At 54.3% G+C, this 14,352-nt stretch overlaps 1 protein-coding gene across 1 annotated transcript in view; it reads left to right on the top strand.

The window, feature by feature from the left end:
• CASTOR2 (cytosolic arginine sensor for mTORC1 subunit 2) overlaps window positions 1–14,352 on the top strand; it is a 52,992-nt gene that overhangs the window by 22,617 nt on the left and 16,023 nt on the right. Inside the window, exon 2 of the mRNA XM_065892781.1 lies at window positions 13,333–13,403. Within this exon, the coding sequence (XP_065748853.1) occupies window positions 13,333–13,403 (71 nt within the window). The remainder of the gene's footprint in view (window positions 1–13,332; window positions 13,404–14,352) is intronic.

The following is a 14,352-nucleotide window of genomic DNA, read 5'->3' as shown; positions in this document are numbered from 1 at the left end:
GGCCCTGGCCCAGTGAGGGGGGGGGTGTCACCAAGGGGACTTTTTTTTTTGGCAACACCACGTGGCATGCGGGATCTTAGTTCCCTGATCAGGGATTGAACCTGTGCCCCCTGCAGTGGAAGCGTGGAGTCTTAACCACTGGACCTCCAGGGAAGTCCCAAAAGGGATGTTTTAGAGTCCTTTTCCCCATCCCTCTTCAGGTCACCCCCTCACTGCCTCTGCCCCCTCAAACCTTTGTTCTGAGGACCGTAGAGGTACACCCTGGCATGTGAGCCATGTAGAAAGGCAAGAACTTGAACCTTTGGCCTCCACCCAGCCTGCCCTCTGGGATTTTTCTTCTCTGGTAGTGAAGTAGCAGCCACGTGGGGCGTGCAGAGATCTTATGTGTGTGGCTCTGTGAATTCCCACAGACTGACCACACCTGGGGAACCAGCTCCCAGGAAAAACCCATAGAGAACGTTCCCAGGATCCTGGAAGTCTCCCCAGTACCCACTTCTGGTCACCACTCCCCTCTCCTGCCCTCTCACCTGACTTCTGTCGCCTCTGTGTGATTCTGCCCATTTTCGAAGCATTGTTGGTGCCCAAACTGGGACAGTCCAGGCAAACCAACAGGTCGTTCCCATCCATCACCTCCCTGCTGGCATTGTGGTGAACGGGTACTATTGGAACCAGCTTAAACCCACGGCCCTGGGTCCTGACATTCGGGGAGCAGTGGTGCTTCACGGGGTGTAACAGGTGTTCTCAGTCTTGTCTCGGAGAGCCCAGAAGTGCCATCCCCACAGCGGCCTGGGGGAGTCTGCAGGCATAAAGGTAGCAGAGCAGGGTATGAGGCAGCCCCAGGAGCAGCAAGCAGGGGATCCTTAAAGGGACACTGCCTTGCAGCTAGGCCCCCGCCCAGGGTGGTCCCCCCCCAGCACTTGGTGGCGGATGTGCCATGCTCAAGCCCCTGGTTAGGCAGCTTGCCAGCGACCTCTCCCAGCCAGGAAGGCCCAGGCATCCGGCAAGGGAGGCTGGCCCCCTGCCACTCTGGTTTTCCAACTTCAGCTGTGCACCCACCCTCAGCAGGCCCCCTCGGTACTTTTCAGGGTTCACCAGGTGAGTGCAATGTGTAGCCAAGGTTGAGAACCAGTGCTTTAAGCAAACAGCTGGGGTTTATGCAGCGTTTTAGCCCGTAAGCCCTGTTCTCACTGTGCGAAGAGGTGATGATCCTACTGGGCTCCTTTCCTGCCATTTTCCCAGCTGGAGCAAATATCCCTGTGTCTCTGAAGGGCAGAATTAAGACTAGCTGGGTATCGGTTATTAAGGAGGCCACATTGATAGAGCTTTCTAGAAGCTACCCCAGGATGGAATGAATTGCTGCCCAAAGGAGTGAGCTCCCCCTCCCCAGAGGTATGCAAATAGAGGCTCGGTCTCCTGGATCCCTTTACCAAAGGAGGCAGCACACAGTGGCCTTCCCAGCCTGATTCTGTACCTCCCTGTGCTCCATCTTCCTGTCTGAGTGATTCCAGGAAGATCCCTCCCCCCGCCCATTGCAGTTTTAATGGGGAACTTGTGGTAAATGATTCCACCAATTAAACCAACCCTCGCAAATCTCTTCCCTCTGCTAATTTATCTGGTTTGTAAATCTGAAATCTCAGCGTGGATCTGCTGGACAAGTTTACCTGGAAATGGCCCTCCTCCTCTCCCCGCTCTGTCTCCCCCTCCCCCTCCCGGCTTAAGGTCCGCAGGGCTCTGAGCGGCCCGGGCTCCTTGCCCAGGATGCCCAGGAGAGGCCCCTGTGAGGGCCTCGCTCTGCTGGGTTCGGAATCCGAGAGTAAACAGATCGAGTGTCAGCCAGGCTGCCCATAACAGGCAGCCACAGCCATTGAAAATGAGAACTGTTCTCTGAGATGACTCAGCCTTCGGCCCCAGGGTCAGGGCAGCCCCAGGCCCTGGCTCTGCCCTGGTGGTCGGCTGTCGACCACGCCCAAGGGGAACAGCAGTGGGTTTTGAGAGTCGACTGGTGTGTGATTCCGTTTTGTCCCATCAGGATGAGGGCACGCACAGCAGCCTTGGTTGTCTGGCGGGTCACTGTCTTCAGTTTCCTTATCTGTGAAATGGGCATCAACACTTCCTGTCTCAGTGGGCGGATGTGAGACATGAGTCTGAGACCAGTCCAGCCGGCATAGGCAGAGAAGTGCGAGTCTGAGGCTTGGGGAGAAAGCCTGGGCCACAGGGGCTGGGACCCTGGGAGGGAGAGAATTGGCAGAGAGGGTGAAATGAGAGAAGGGCACTGGGGAGGCTTGGAAGAGAAGACACTGCAGGAAGCAAAAGGAGAGTGTCGATACTGGAAGACCCTGCTGTGGTCGGTATAAGTGTCCAGGCTGAGGCCTTGGCCCACCATGTAAGGTCCAGCCAAAAGGTCCAAGGACAGGAGGGTGTGAGGGAAGAGGCCATCAGCTTTGGCTGGTGGAGGTCACTGGTGAGCTGAGGAAGATCCATTGGAGGGTTGAGTCAGGCCAGCGGCAGTGGCTGGAGGACTGGTGGTGGCGGAGGGAAGAAGGTGATGGGCACGAGGGAGCCTTTTTATAGGACGGAGGAAACTTGAGCCTGTTTGTCACCAAGACAAGGAAGCCAAGTATGAGATTCCTGAGGGAGAGGCGCCAGTGGGAACAGAGGCTTAAAGATAGGTTGCCACAGTGGTACCGTTTTTCTGAGGCCAGAGAAAGGGGATGAGATGGATGGAAAGGCAGAGATGTTTTGAGAGGGCGGCCTAAGTCTTAGGAACTTGGAAATGCAGGTTGGAGTGCAGAGCGTGGGCATGGGGAGACGAGGGAGACGGAGGGTTGAGCTGCTCCCGAGAGGGGTGGAGGGACAAGATCCAGGCCCTGGGGGATTTCCAAGCTGGAGGTCGGTGCTGATGGGGGGCCATCTAAGGATGGGGTCGGCCAAGGGGCCCACCCAGGACACCCTGCCCCCGAGCCAGCAGCAGACGGTACAGAATTGGAGGGGCCACAGGAGGTGAGAGAGGCGCAGAGTGACCTGGGAGCTGAGGCATCTCAGAGTTGCCAGGCAACAGGATGGCAACTCCATCCAGGCAGTACCTCAGTGTGGGTCCAAAGTCTTATAATGGCGAATCTTCTAGGGACCGTTGGTTCCCAATTAATAGTGTCAGGAGCTTGGGTGGGGCGGGGCTGGGGGGACGAGGACCACAGATTGCTTTAGGGTCGGGTCTTTTGATTATTGTTTTCAGCCTGCTGACCGAACATCCTTGGAGGGTGTGTGTGGGGGGGTGGGTGTGGGGGTGTGTGTGTGTGTGTGTGTGTGTGTCTGTGTGTGTGTCTCCTCAGCTGCAGTATGAGGAGCAGGGGAGGTTGAATAAGCTTCCAGTTCCAGAGAAAACCAGGGGAACATGAGGGCCATTATCCGAACTGAAAGGAAAGAAAGAAACCAGTGCTGTTGGATCAGCCGTTGGTGCCTGGTGCTTTTATCTACAGAGGGATGCCGACCTCGAACCCTGGCCCCGTGATCGGTGGGGTTATCCCCCTGTTTATAAGAGAGGACACAGGCTCAGGGGCTGCATAAATGTCTAAGGCCACCAGGGCTTACCAAAGGGGAAAGGTGAGGGGGAGGGATAAATTAGGGGTGTGCAATTAACATATACACACTTATATATATAAAACCAACAAGGATCTGCTGTACAGCACAGAGAACTATACTCAATATCTTGTAATAACCTATAATGGAAGAGAATGTAAAAAAAAGAATATATACATATATAGATGTATAATTGAATCACTTTGCTGTACACCCGAAACTAACACAACGTTGTAAATCAACTATACTCCAATATAAAATTTATTTTTAAGTTTTTAAATGAAAAAAATAAGACCATCGGGGCTGGTGCTGTAACTGAGACCCAGAGCATGAGCCCTTTACACACAGCACCGTCAGACTATTAAATAGAGACTGGACTGTGGGGACCAAGTTGGAGATCGAATAGACATCTCGTGAGCCCAAGTGAGCCCCCAAATCACTGACCAGCCAAGACCAAAGAGAATGACCCAAATGGGAGTGAGTTTGTAGCCCCGGGACCAGTCCTGTCCGTTCATCCTAGGACTCTAGGCAGACTCTGGCTCCTGGACCCTTCTCAGGCCACCTCCTCTGGGTAGCCCTTGAACGGCAGCGTTTCCTGCACCTTTTTACAGCCTAGCAGCCTACCCTGGCTCCTGTTCTGTGGCTGTGTCCCTTCTGCCAGACCCCCGTCCCAATCACCTGCAGCCCCTCATCCTTGCACCAGTGACCTCAGCGCAGGTTCATAACCCTCACGCATCGTGTGTCTTTGCACGGCTCACCTTTACGCATTTAACTAACTAGCTAATGTCCATAGTGTAATCAGCACGTGCGAAGCCAGAGCAAAAGCAGGACGGAGACGATACCCTCCATGTAAGCAGCGGTCTCCCCCGCCCATCCCCAGACCCCAGGTAGTGTGTTCTTTATTCCCTGGCTTCCTTTATATGTAGTAACATTGCAACTCCGTGGAGTCTTAAAGGTGTTGGGTTTTGTTGTCGTCGTTGTTCCGTCATAGCTGCCTTTAGCTGTAAAAAGAACACCATGCTGGACATAACAGTTGGGGACTTATTTTTCCATCTACTGTTATACTGCTGAGACTCATTCGGAGTTTTGCAAGTCCCTGTAGAGTGTTCATTTTGACTGTTGGGTAATATTCTTCTGTCATCATTTTCCTCCTCATCCAGTGATGGGAATCTGGGTTGCAGCCAGGTGTTTGTTACCAAGGACGGGCTGTTACCAATTCTCTCGTCTGTGTCTCCGGTTACCCATGTTTAAGACAGTGGATAGCTTCCAGGGGAAGAGCTAAGTCATAGGGAATATACCACAGGCCACACCTGCGCCCGGGCTGCCCCCCACCTTAGAGACCACACAGCACAGTGGTCCCAAGGTCATAACCGCCTTAACCTCACTGAGCATCAGTTTTCCCGTCTATGAAATGGCAATCATTAATTACACTCCATGTTCATTCAGTCAACACAGATGACGCACAGACCCTCTTTCCTGTTCAAGGCATGGGGGATCTGGATGAGATAGACTCAGCTGTCTCCCAGGAGCAGGTATCTCACCAGCAGAGATAGACCAGGAAGGGAAGCATCTCAGCACCTCAGTGGATGTGATCATTCGCTGGGGAGGTGATGGGCAGGTGAGGGTGAGCGTGCGCTGGGACAGGGGGCTTTGGCCTGCCCGGGGTACCTGGGCTGGGTTCGTGGGCCGCTGCGCGAGACTTGACTGTCCTGCTGGTAAGGGTTGGGGTGGAGGCCATGAGGAATGGGGAGATCCGAAGTCAGGCAGAGACCCAGAGCCCACTGCAAGACCAAGCACTGCCTGGACAGGAATGCTGCCTCGGACATCCACTCAGTCCCCGGGCCAGCGCACTTCATCCAGTGGCCACACGTGCTGAGGCAGGGTCTTGAGCACTTCCACGTTTGTTCCACACCTCCTTAAATCCTAAATGACCCTGCAGGACAGGTATCTTCAAACCTCTCTCACAGATAAAGAACCTGGCGTGATTTGAGGACCAGTGAGTTGTTCCAGCCTCATCTTGGATAGGTGGCAAAAACCAGGACGCCCACTTGGGCCTTTTTCCATCTCAGTCCCTCCCAAGGAAGAAAGGGAACCACCAGTCAGCGCCTCGTATACGCCCTGCACTTGGGAATGTGTTCACACGGCAAGACGCTGCCCTTCCACAGACGGTGTTCCTACCCTGGCACGACCCTTTTGATGCCACCTGTCTTCCTCCAGGATGCCCATGCTGAAGGAAGAGCCGTCCTGAAGTTCTCTGGGGCTTGTGCTCGGGCCTTCGGAGCAGGGCCAGGGAACACCACAGTCCCTCGCCAGGCACAGGTCTCCATGGAGGAAAGGACCAAAGCCGTGGGTCCGGGCCGGATTCAGAGGCGAGTAAATTCTGCCAGTGCAAGGCACCCCTTCTGCCCACTGACCTCTCTCCTGGTGCCGCTGATGAGAACGTGCCACAGAAGGCAATGGTTTCCTGCCTTGACCTTGTGTTTCTCAGTGACCTCACCAGCCCCGATTTGTTGACTATTATTTCCTGGCCGTAAATGGAGGCACGCCCACCACTGCCGGCCTGGTCAGAGTCACCATTAGCTCTCACCAGCCTCCTTGGAGAGGACGACTAGCCTCGTCACTGGTCTCTCGGCCCCACCCAGTCCCAGTCCGCAGGCATCATCCCTCCCCCATGACGTCTGATGTCACCACCTGTCATACCCCCTCCCCCACCACGTGGGCACTCTGGCCTCGTTCACTCCCAGCATGTACCCACCTCAGGGCTTTGGGACAGCAACACGCCCGCTCTTCCAGCTTCTGCAGGTCTCACAGGGAGCTTTCCTGCTCTTTTTTTTGTGTGTGTGGACAAATGTACATAACACAAAGTATACCGTTTGAACCATTTTTAAGTGTATATCTCAGTGGTATTAAATGCTCACATTCACATTGTTCTGTACCCTTCACCACCATCACCATCCACTTCCAGAGCTTTTCATCATCTCAGACTGAAATTCTGCACCCTTTTAACAGTTGCTCCCCATTCCCCTACCCCCCAACCCCTGGCAGCACTCCCTGCTCTGCTTTAGATTGCAAATCCACTTTTTTCAGTGGCTGTGCAGCCATACCACCGTCTGACTCACTACTTTATTTATCCAGCCCCCATGGAAATTCTAACTATCCAGTTATTTAAGGTGTGTCTCCGGCACCCGAAGCAGTGCCTTTATACATTAAAGGCACTTAACAATTTGTGATGACTGAGTGATCTAGCCACTTTCGCCTGGGTCACGGGGGCTTTATCCAGACCGTAGCGATTCCTTTTGCCCTACCCAGCCCCTTTTTACAGTCCCGTCTGTGCGTGCCACCCTAGAATTTGCAAACACTGTTGCCCACGCTGTCCAATTCTGGCCACCCAAGACATAAGCAGATTTTTTTCCATCTTAACAGAAAAAAGACATTCTTCGGGGTTGCCCTTCAAATCACAGAACGTGACGCAGGTTTTTTTTTTCTAACTAAAACTTGAAATGGCAGCTTCCAGTTGTTAAAAGACAGTAGAAATGAAATGTAGGTAACACGAAAGACCTATTGAAGATCCAGGAGAAGACCCAGCTGAAAAAGCCACGGCTGGTTAAGAGAAGAAAGCCTGACACACACCCTCCGCCTGGTTGTCCTTGGGGAAGAAGAAGAGCCCAGGAAGGCGGGAGGCCACCACACTCGCCCCAGAGCGCGTCTGTCACTCGCTGTATATTGTTCAAGGCTCCTTTGCTCTTCTGCAGGAACGCATCGGCGGGGCTGGCAGAGGCAGGGGCGGGTGGTCCCCAAAAGTGGGTCAGACCCTGGCCCTTCCATCTCCTCACTGTGACACGCTGCAGGCAAGATGTGGCTGAAGCTCCCTCGTTGTAGACTGAGCAGGCTGCACTCGGTGAGAAACACGCGTGGGTTTCCAGGCGCTGAAATTCAAAATGGGCATTCAGAGGCCCTGCTGGAACAAAGGAATAACGGGTTGCAAATAGGTACCTGGAACATGCTGGAAACCTGTTCTCAGTCCTGTCTGCAAGGTCTGTCAGGTGTGTGTGAAGGCTCTGCGCTCATTTCATAGCCCGGCTGACCAGGCTCTAATTGCAAAGGGCTGCACTTGTCCTGTGGCCGGGCAACAGGGGACCTCAGCAGGGTCTGGCTGACACAGGGCACATTGTGACCCCACAGAAAACAGGCCCGGTCCCAGATGGGGTCTGGCCCACAAAGCTAGCTCCCACCTCCCAGAGACCCCGGTCTTCTGCACAAAGAGACTCCACATAAAGCCAACTTCTGCTGAGCCCTGACTATGTAAAGGGGTCCTTGTGGTGTCTGGGAAACAAGGAAGGGAGCGCAGGACAGCCTTGCGGGCCCATCACCCAGCCAGCAGGTGAGTGGCGAAGGCGAGGCGGATGCAGATAGGAGCTCCCACCCGATGGTGATGTGTCAGGACACCTCCCTGGCTCCCCCGATCTGGATAGTCCCTGTGCTCAGACGTGTCAAGTGTCTGTGAAGATTCCTGAGGTCCCAGCGTGGCATGTCGGGGAGCTGAGACCAGGGAGTTGAGACCAGGGAGCAGGTTTGGCTCCAACAGATGCACTGGGAATTTCAGGCTGAGTCAATGTCTTCCATCGTAAACCATCATCTCGTCACTGGCTACCTGGTGGGAGCTGGGCTCCTGGGAAGATGAATGGAGGCTCTTCAGCCAAAGCTTGTTGCTTGGCGTCAATGTGTAAGAACCAGTGTTTCAAGGAATCAGAGACTCAGCGCTCCACAGAACCATGGAGGCGGCTTAATCTATCCTCTCCGTTGAGACAGCATCACCGCTGCAGCCCACCTGCCTGGGGCTCAGCCCCTCAGACAACTGACGTCTCACCACCTCCCAAGACAGCCCGTTGGTCTCTGTAGCCCATTTGGCTTTAGAGCTTTTCTTACTGGGAATGCAAGCCGGCCTCCCCATGGTCCTCCACTTCAGCTGCCTCTGTCCTCCAAGAAGGAAAAATAGCCAACATATTGAGTGCTTACCGTAGTCATGCTGGGCATTTATTCTTCAACCACAACCCTATGAAGGAGATATTGAATATTTTCATCTCATTGTACACATGAGAAAACCGAGGCACAGAGAGGTTAAGTAACTTGCCTAAGGTCACACAGCCATAAGCAGCAGCATTGCTTCCATCCCATGGTCCACAACAGCCATAGAGATTTAAAGATGGTGGCTGGAATCTTCCCCCAGGCTGAAGGGATTTCAGTTAAGTCCCCTCGCTTTCCTCTGGGCATGTGTGGGCCGTGAGGATCTGAACAGGCGCAGACTTTCTGGTATGGCCTCCAGTACTATCCAGCACCCGTACTCTGTGCACAGAGCCCAAGGATGCATTGGCGCCCCCTGGACAGGGGACTTGGATGATTCTTTTATTTATTTATTTATTTTATTTTATTTTATTTACGCTGAGGCTCCAGAGCGCAGGCTCAGTAGTTGTGGCGCACAGGCTTAGTTGCTCCACAGCATGTGGGATCCTCCCGGACCAGGGATCGAACCCATGTCGCCTGCATTGGCAGGCAGACTCTCAACCACTGCGCCACCAGGGAAGTCGGACTTGCATGACTCTTGGGGTATGTCCTGAACCACAGTGAACTGGGGCTCTCCCAGAGCTGCTGTTCCCCAGTCTCCCTACTTCATTGTCCAGGACTCTAGAGTTTTGTATCCTATCTATCTGATTGCGCCAGCAGGACCTGCTGGTCAGCCATCACACACAGTTGCACAGGTTGTGCACTGCCCAACTCTAAGGGCACTCTTTACACAGACTGTGCAATGAATGAGCCCTCCCCACCAGAGTTGTGATGTACCACCTGCCCAGCTGCCTGGGCAGCAGATCTGTCTTGGGTTCTGAACAGAGCTAGTTGGGATTTTTGCCTGCCCTTGAAAAGCATTTTCCAAACAGACTCAATAGTTCTGGGATCATCTCTCCGTGCCTTGTTAGCCAGGCCCCTTGAGGTCCACCTCGCTATGGCACTGACAGGGTTCCATGTGGCCTGTGCCCTCCCTGCCCAAACCGGAGCTGGATGGAAACTAGTCCACCTTGAACCTGTCGCTCATTGTACAGAGGAATGAAGCAGCCCAGGGTTCACCACCCCCAGGTGCCAGGTTGGGACTGGAACCCAGGTCTCTTGACCCCAGGCTCTTGGTCCTCTTCCCGCACTCCCAGGCTGCTTTCTCTAACCCTGTTGTTTCATCCTGTTTCTAAGCACCATGCGGGCGTCTAGAGGGCAAACACTTCTCCTCCTCCCCGGGTTTCCCAACAGCACTCAGCAGCAGGCTGGCTAATTGCTGGGTTTCGGTCCTCTCTCCAGCTCCTTGTAGACAAAGTACAGAGAGGCCACGAACACTGGGGCCCGGCATCTGGGGTGTTGATCTAGCCACGGCTCATTAGAGAGCGTGAAGTTGGGACTGGAGACTTGAGCGCCTCCCGGAGAGGGGGCAAGTCAAGGCAGTGCCACACAGGGGCAAGCAGTGTTTGCTCTGATTGGGGCTCCTCTGGCTTTGGGGGTAGTCATGTGGCCACAGTCCACTCTTCTGCTCATCAGACTTTGAGTGTTGTTTCTCTGTCCAGCCAGTGTCAGGTACAAGGTGTGTGTACAGAGAACCCACCGTCCCTGCCTGTGAGAGTTTATGGTCCACTGGGGGAAACAAGTATTACTTGTAATAGCGCGTGGAAAGCACTCAGGACCATCGTGTGCAGTTGTTCAGGTTGTACACAGCCCAACTCTAAGGGCATCTTACACATACACTGTGAGATAAATGAGCTGTCCCTTTGAGATGTGATGCACCACCAAGCCCAGCTGTCCACTGTGGCTTTAACATCCAGACAGGATCGCCCCTGTGGTAGGAAGTGAGAAAGAAGAGGTGGTGGGGCCAATCAGAAAAGGTTTCACCCCAAAGAAAACGCTTAAACTGGGTCTTGAAGGATGAGTGGCACGTCTCCAGCCAAAGAAGAGGGAAAGGGGTGCCGGGCAGTGGAAAGAGTATTTGTCCACCTTTGGGGGCGTGAGACAAGGAGGCAGGCAAGAGTGGGGGAGTGAGGCAAGGGGAGGCTTCTAGGCAAGCGCTCACGTGGAGGGGGTGATGGAGAGAGGGGAAAACAGATCTCAGAGCGACTTGGGAGGTAAGATGGGGTGAGCTCAGAGATGTGTAGGACTTGAGGGGGTAAAATCAGGAGAGCAGGAGGCCTGCTCCCGAGTGTGTGACCAGAGCAGTAGCTGCAGGTCCCTCCGACTGACTCACCCTCCTGGAGGCCTGCCCACGCCAAGGTGCACATTCCGAGATAATAGCTGGCACTCGGCCCCTGGAGACGGGTCACATCAACAGCATAGTCATACCCCCGATGTTGCCTTCTGCTGGTGTTTATGCCCTCCAGGGCCATTTATATGGTCTATTTCTGGAGCATCCCTCACCCCCGAGAGGGCACAGGGAGCAAGTACCACATGTGTTTGCCTTCTCAAGGCTCTGGGATGACTGAGTGGCCACTCCCCCCACCCAGGGAGTCCTTGCTTGTGGCAATCTGGTGATTGGCGGTGGGGGTGGGGTGGGGGTGGGCTTCTGAGGCTCTTTCTTAGCACACAGGGGTCCCCAAGGAGGAGCTAGGCCAGACCAGTGGTTGCCATTCACTAAGTGATAATTTGCCATTGTCGCCCAGCAGTTATAGATTTCATTTGTCCGGGCAGTAGTTGCCAATTGGATATGGGACAGGCAGGGACAGAGATGTAATTTGAAAACCAAAGAGCTGGAGGGAAATTGAAGGGTGCGGTGCTGCTGTTCGAGCAGAGCGTTGTGGTGGGGGGGCGTGGCGGGGGAACGCCCCCTTGTTTACAGCTCTGGCGAAGCGTTTTCCTTGAAGCCGGGTTCACTGAGGTATAAGGCACAGGTACAGTAGAAGCCGCCCCTTTCAGGGTACAGTTCTTTGGGTTGTGACAAATGTACATCATCTTGTCACCACCACCGTCAAGAGCCAAACACCTCCTTCACCCCAAAAGTTCCCCGGTGGCCCTCAAATGTCAGCCCCGACCCAACCCCTGGCAACCAGGCATCTGCTCTCCATCCTTACAGTGTAGTCCCTTCCAGAATGTCATATAAATGGCATCACGTAGCACGTCTCCTGTTGAGTCTGGCTGTAACTTAGCAAAATGCTCTTGAGATTCGTCCACATTGTTGCAAGAATCAGTAATTCAGTCCTTTCCATTGCTGACCAGTATTCCCTGGTGTGGATGTACCACAGTTTACCCAGTTCTCCTGCTGAAGGGAGGACGATTGGTTTGTTTCCAGTTCGGGGTGATTACAGATAAAAGCTGTAAACATTTGCATACCGGCCTTTGTGGGGCCGTATGTTTTCATTTCCCTTGACTAAATACCCAGGAGCAGGGTTGCCAGCGGTCATGTAGGTTTCACTCTATAGAAACCTGACAAACCATCTTCCAAACGGCTGTACCCTTTTGCAGTCCTACCAGTTCCAGCTGATCTCACTACTTGTGAAAATTTAAAGAATAAAGTGAAAAGGGTGCTGCGGGGCTTCTGTTGATAAGGCTTCAGTGTGGCAGGATGGCTGCCAGGAGAGGGGAGTGGGGGGGGGGGCAGAGATCCGCGGACATTCCGGCCACCCCCATCCCCGGCAACGCTGCATCCACTTCAGGATCCCTTTCCCATTTTAATCTTCGTAGAGGTGCTGTTCGGGCCCTTGCCAGGCTTACTCGTGGGGCCTCCTTCTGTCACGGCTTCCTGTGATGGATGGGTTTCACACATCGGGCATGGAGCCCGAGCTGAGCCCCATACTTGAGATCAGCGACACCAGATAAATCAATGACCATGGGCAGTTTCCTGCACACCGCTGCCTGTGCATGCCGTCTCTCCCTACAGCTGTGCCTGGGGTGTTCTGGGGGCCAGTCTAGCTGGATGGGGGACAGGGAGATGGGCGTTGAGGGGGTGGTAAGCCCCTCAGCTGGAGACAGCCTCAAAGCCCAGCCCAAGGGCTGTCTGGACACGTAGCCCAGCGTGTCTGCCAGGTGCCAAGAGCGTGCTCGGGGCTGAGACCGGCAGGGATGAGATACAGACGGACCGAGTGTTTGCCAGACCCTCCCTGGCCTTGGGAAATTGATGGTCCCATTTGGGGGAGGAAATGAGCAGCTTACACCCCAGGCTAACCAGTATTACCAAAGGCAGCGTGTGGCAGTGCAGGGATCCCTGCCGCACGATGGCACGGACAGCCACGCCATCCTCTCCTGCAAGGGAGAAAAGTACCCTAAAGGCTGGGCTGTTGGTTGGGTGATGCGAATTAGGCCGTAAATGACCGTGGGAGCTCTCGAGCTGGTGAGGAGAGGGGCCAGGACCATGGGCCGGGGACACGACACAGCGACAGAGGCCTCAAGGTCAGAATGTGTGTGGGGAGCAGAGGGCACGGAAAACACAGTTCATCTGCATGAGCCCTACCAGAGCTGCCCTTGGGCCCGTAGGGGACCCTGGAGGCTGGCCGGCTCAGGGGTCCTCAAAGATCGGGGGTGCAGAGGAAACCATCAGCGTCCCTAGGCCTCTCTGAGTCCTCCTGAGTCAAAACTGAGGCAGTGGAGGGAGAAATAAGTAGCCCCCGAGCAGCCTGGGGCAGAGCTCTGGGTAAACCGGGTCACGGCGTTGGGAGAGGGGGCGGGGGTGAGGCGGGCGGCTGCCACAGGGTCTGCTGGGACTTACAATACCCCGTGTCTGTCTGTCTGTCCACCCAGGTGCAAGTTCTTCAGTCTGACCGAGACCCCGGAGGATTACACCATCATTGTCGATGAAGAGGGCTTCCTGGGTAAGTGCTTCTCTCCCCAGGGGCTTGGCTGGACTGGGGCCGGCAGTTGGTGCTGGCTGCCCGCCCCCCCCCCCCTCAGCCCCCTTATTTCTGTCCCCACCTGCTGGTGGCAGAGCTTCCTCCTGTCCTGTGTTCTGGCTGATCCCCTCCCTTTCTGCTCGCGAGACTTTTTCCCAGGAAAGGCCCCAGAGCTGAAAGGGGGCGGTGCTTCCCCAGCCAGGAGCTAAAGCAACCAGGAAGACAGGGGGCATGTTCTCTGGGACTCCTGCCGCGAGGGAGACGCTTTCAAAACATCTTCAGTCCTTGTTCGAACAGGAACGTGCCCCAGTCACCATCCTTTTACGATTTTCCTTTATCTTCCTTCCGTCTTTTAAATCGAGATAGAATTCACGTACCAGAGAGCGCGTCATTTTAAAGTGTACAGCAGTTCCGTGGTCTTTGATATTCCCAAGGTTGTGCAGCCGTCACCACTATCCGATTCCAGAACACTTCCGTCACCCCAGAAAGAAGCCCTGTCCCCTCATCCTCCACATCCTTTTCGTTTTATTATTGAAGTCCGTTATGTTTGTCTGGCTCTAAAGTAACAGTGAGTGTTCATTGGTGGCAAGTGCTGACAGATACGTATTACTTGATGCGAAGCTGTCGTGCTTGTCCTGTGATTACCAATGAGGAACTGAGAGTGGAGGCGGGGAGCCGTGGGTCCAGACTCACCAGCAGAGGAGCTGGGCCCCCTGAGAGCTGGTGGTCATTCAGAACTGCTAAGTTAGAGTCTTCCGAACATGTAGAGAGGGCAACAAATCCAACAGTTTTTAAAACCCTAGCCCTACCCACAAGACAACTACTGGTCACTTTTTTCGTGGTTTTCTTTCCAGCTTTTCTCAGGCGGTCTGTTTAATTTATAGAAATGTTTTCACTTAACATAACAACAAAATATGCTGTGATATCACAG

Source organism: Phocoena phocoena, chromosome 15 (genome assembly GCF_963924675.1).
Source record: "Phocoena phocoena chromosome 15, mPhoPho1.1, whole genome shotgun sequence".
Taxonomy (NCBI): domain Eukaryota; kingdom Metazoa; phylum Chordata; class Mammalia; order Artiodactyla; family Phocoenidae; genus Phocoena; species Phocoena phocoena.
The sequence above is the reverse complement of the archived record's forward strand: the minus strand, read 5'-3'. Positions and strand labels throughout refer to the sequence as shown.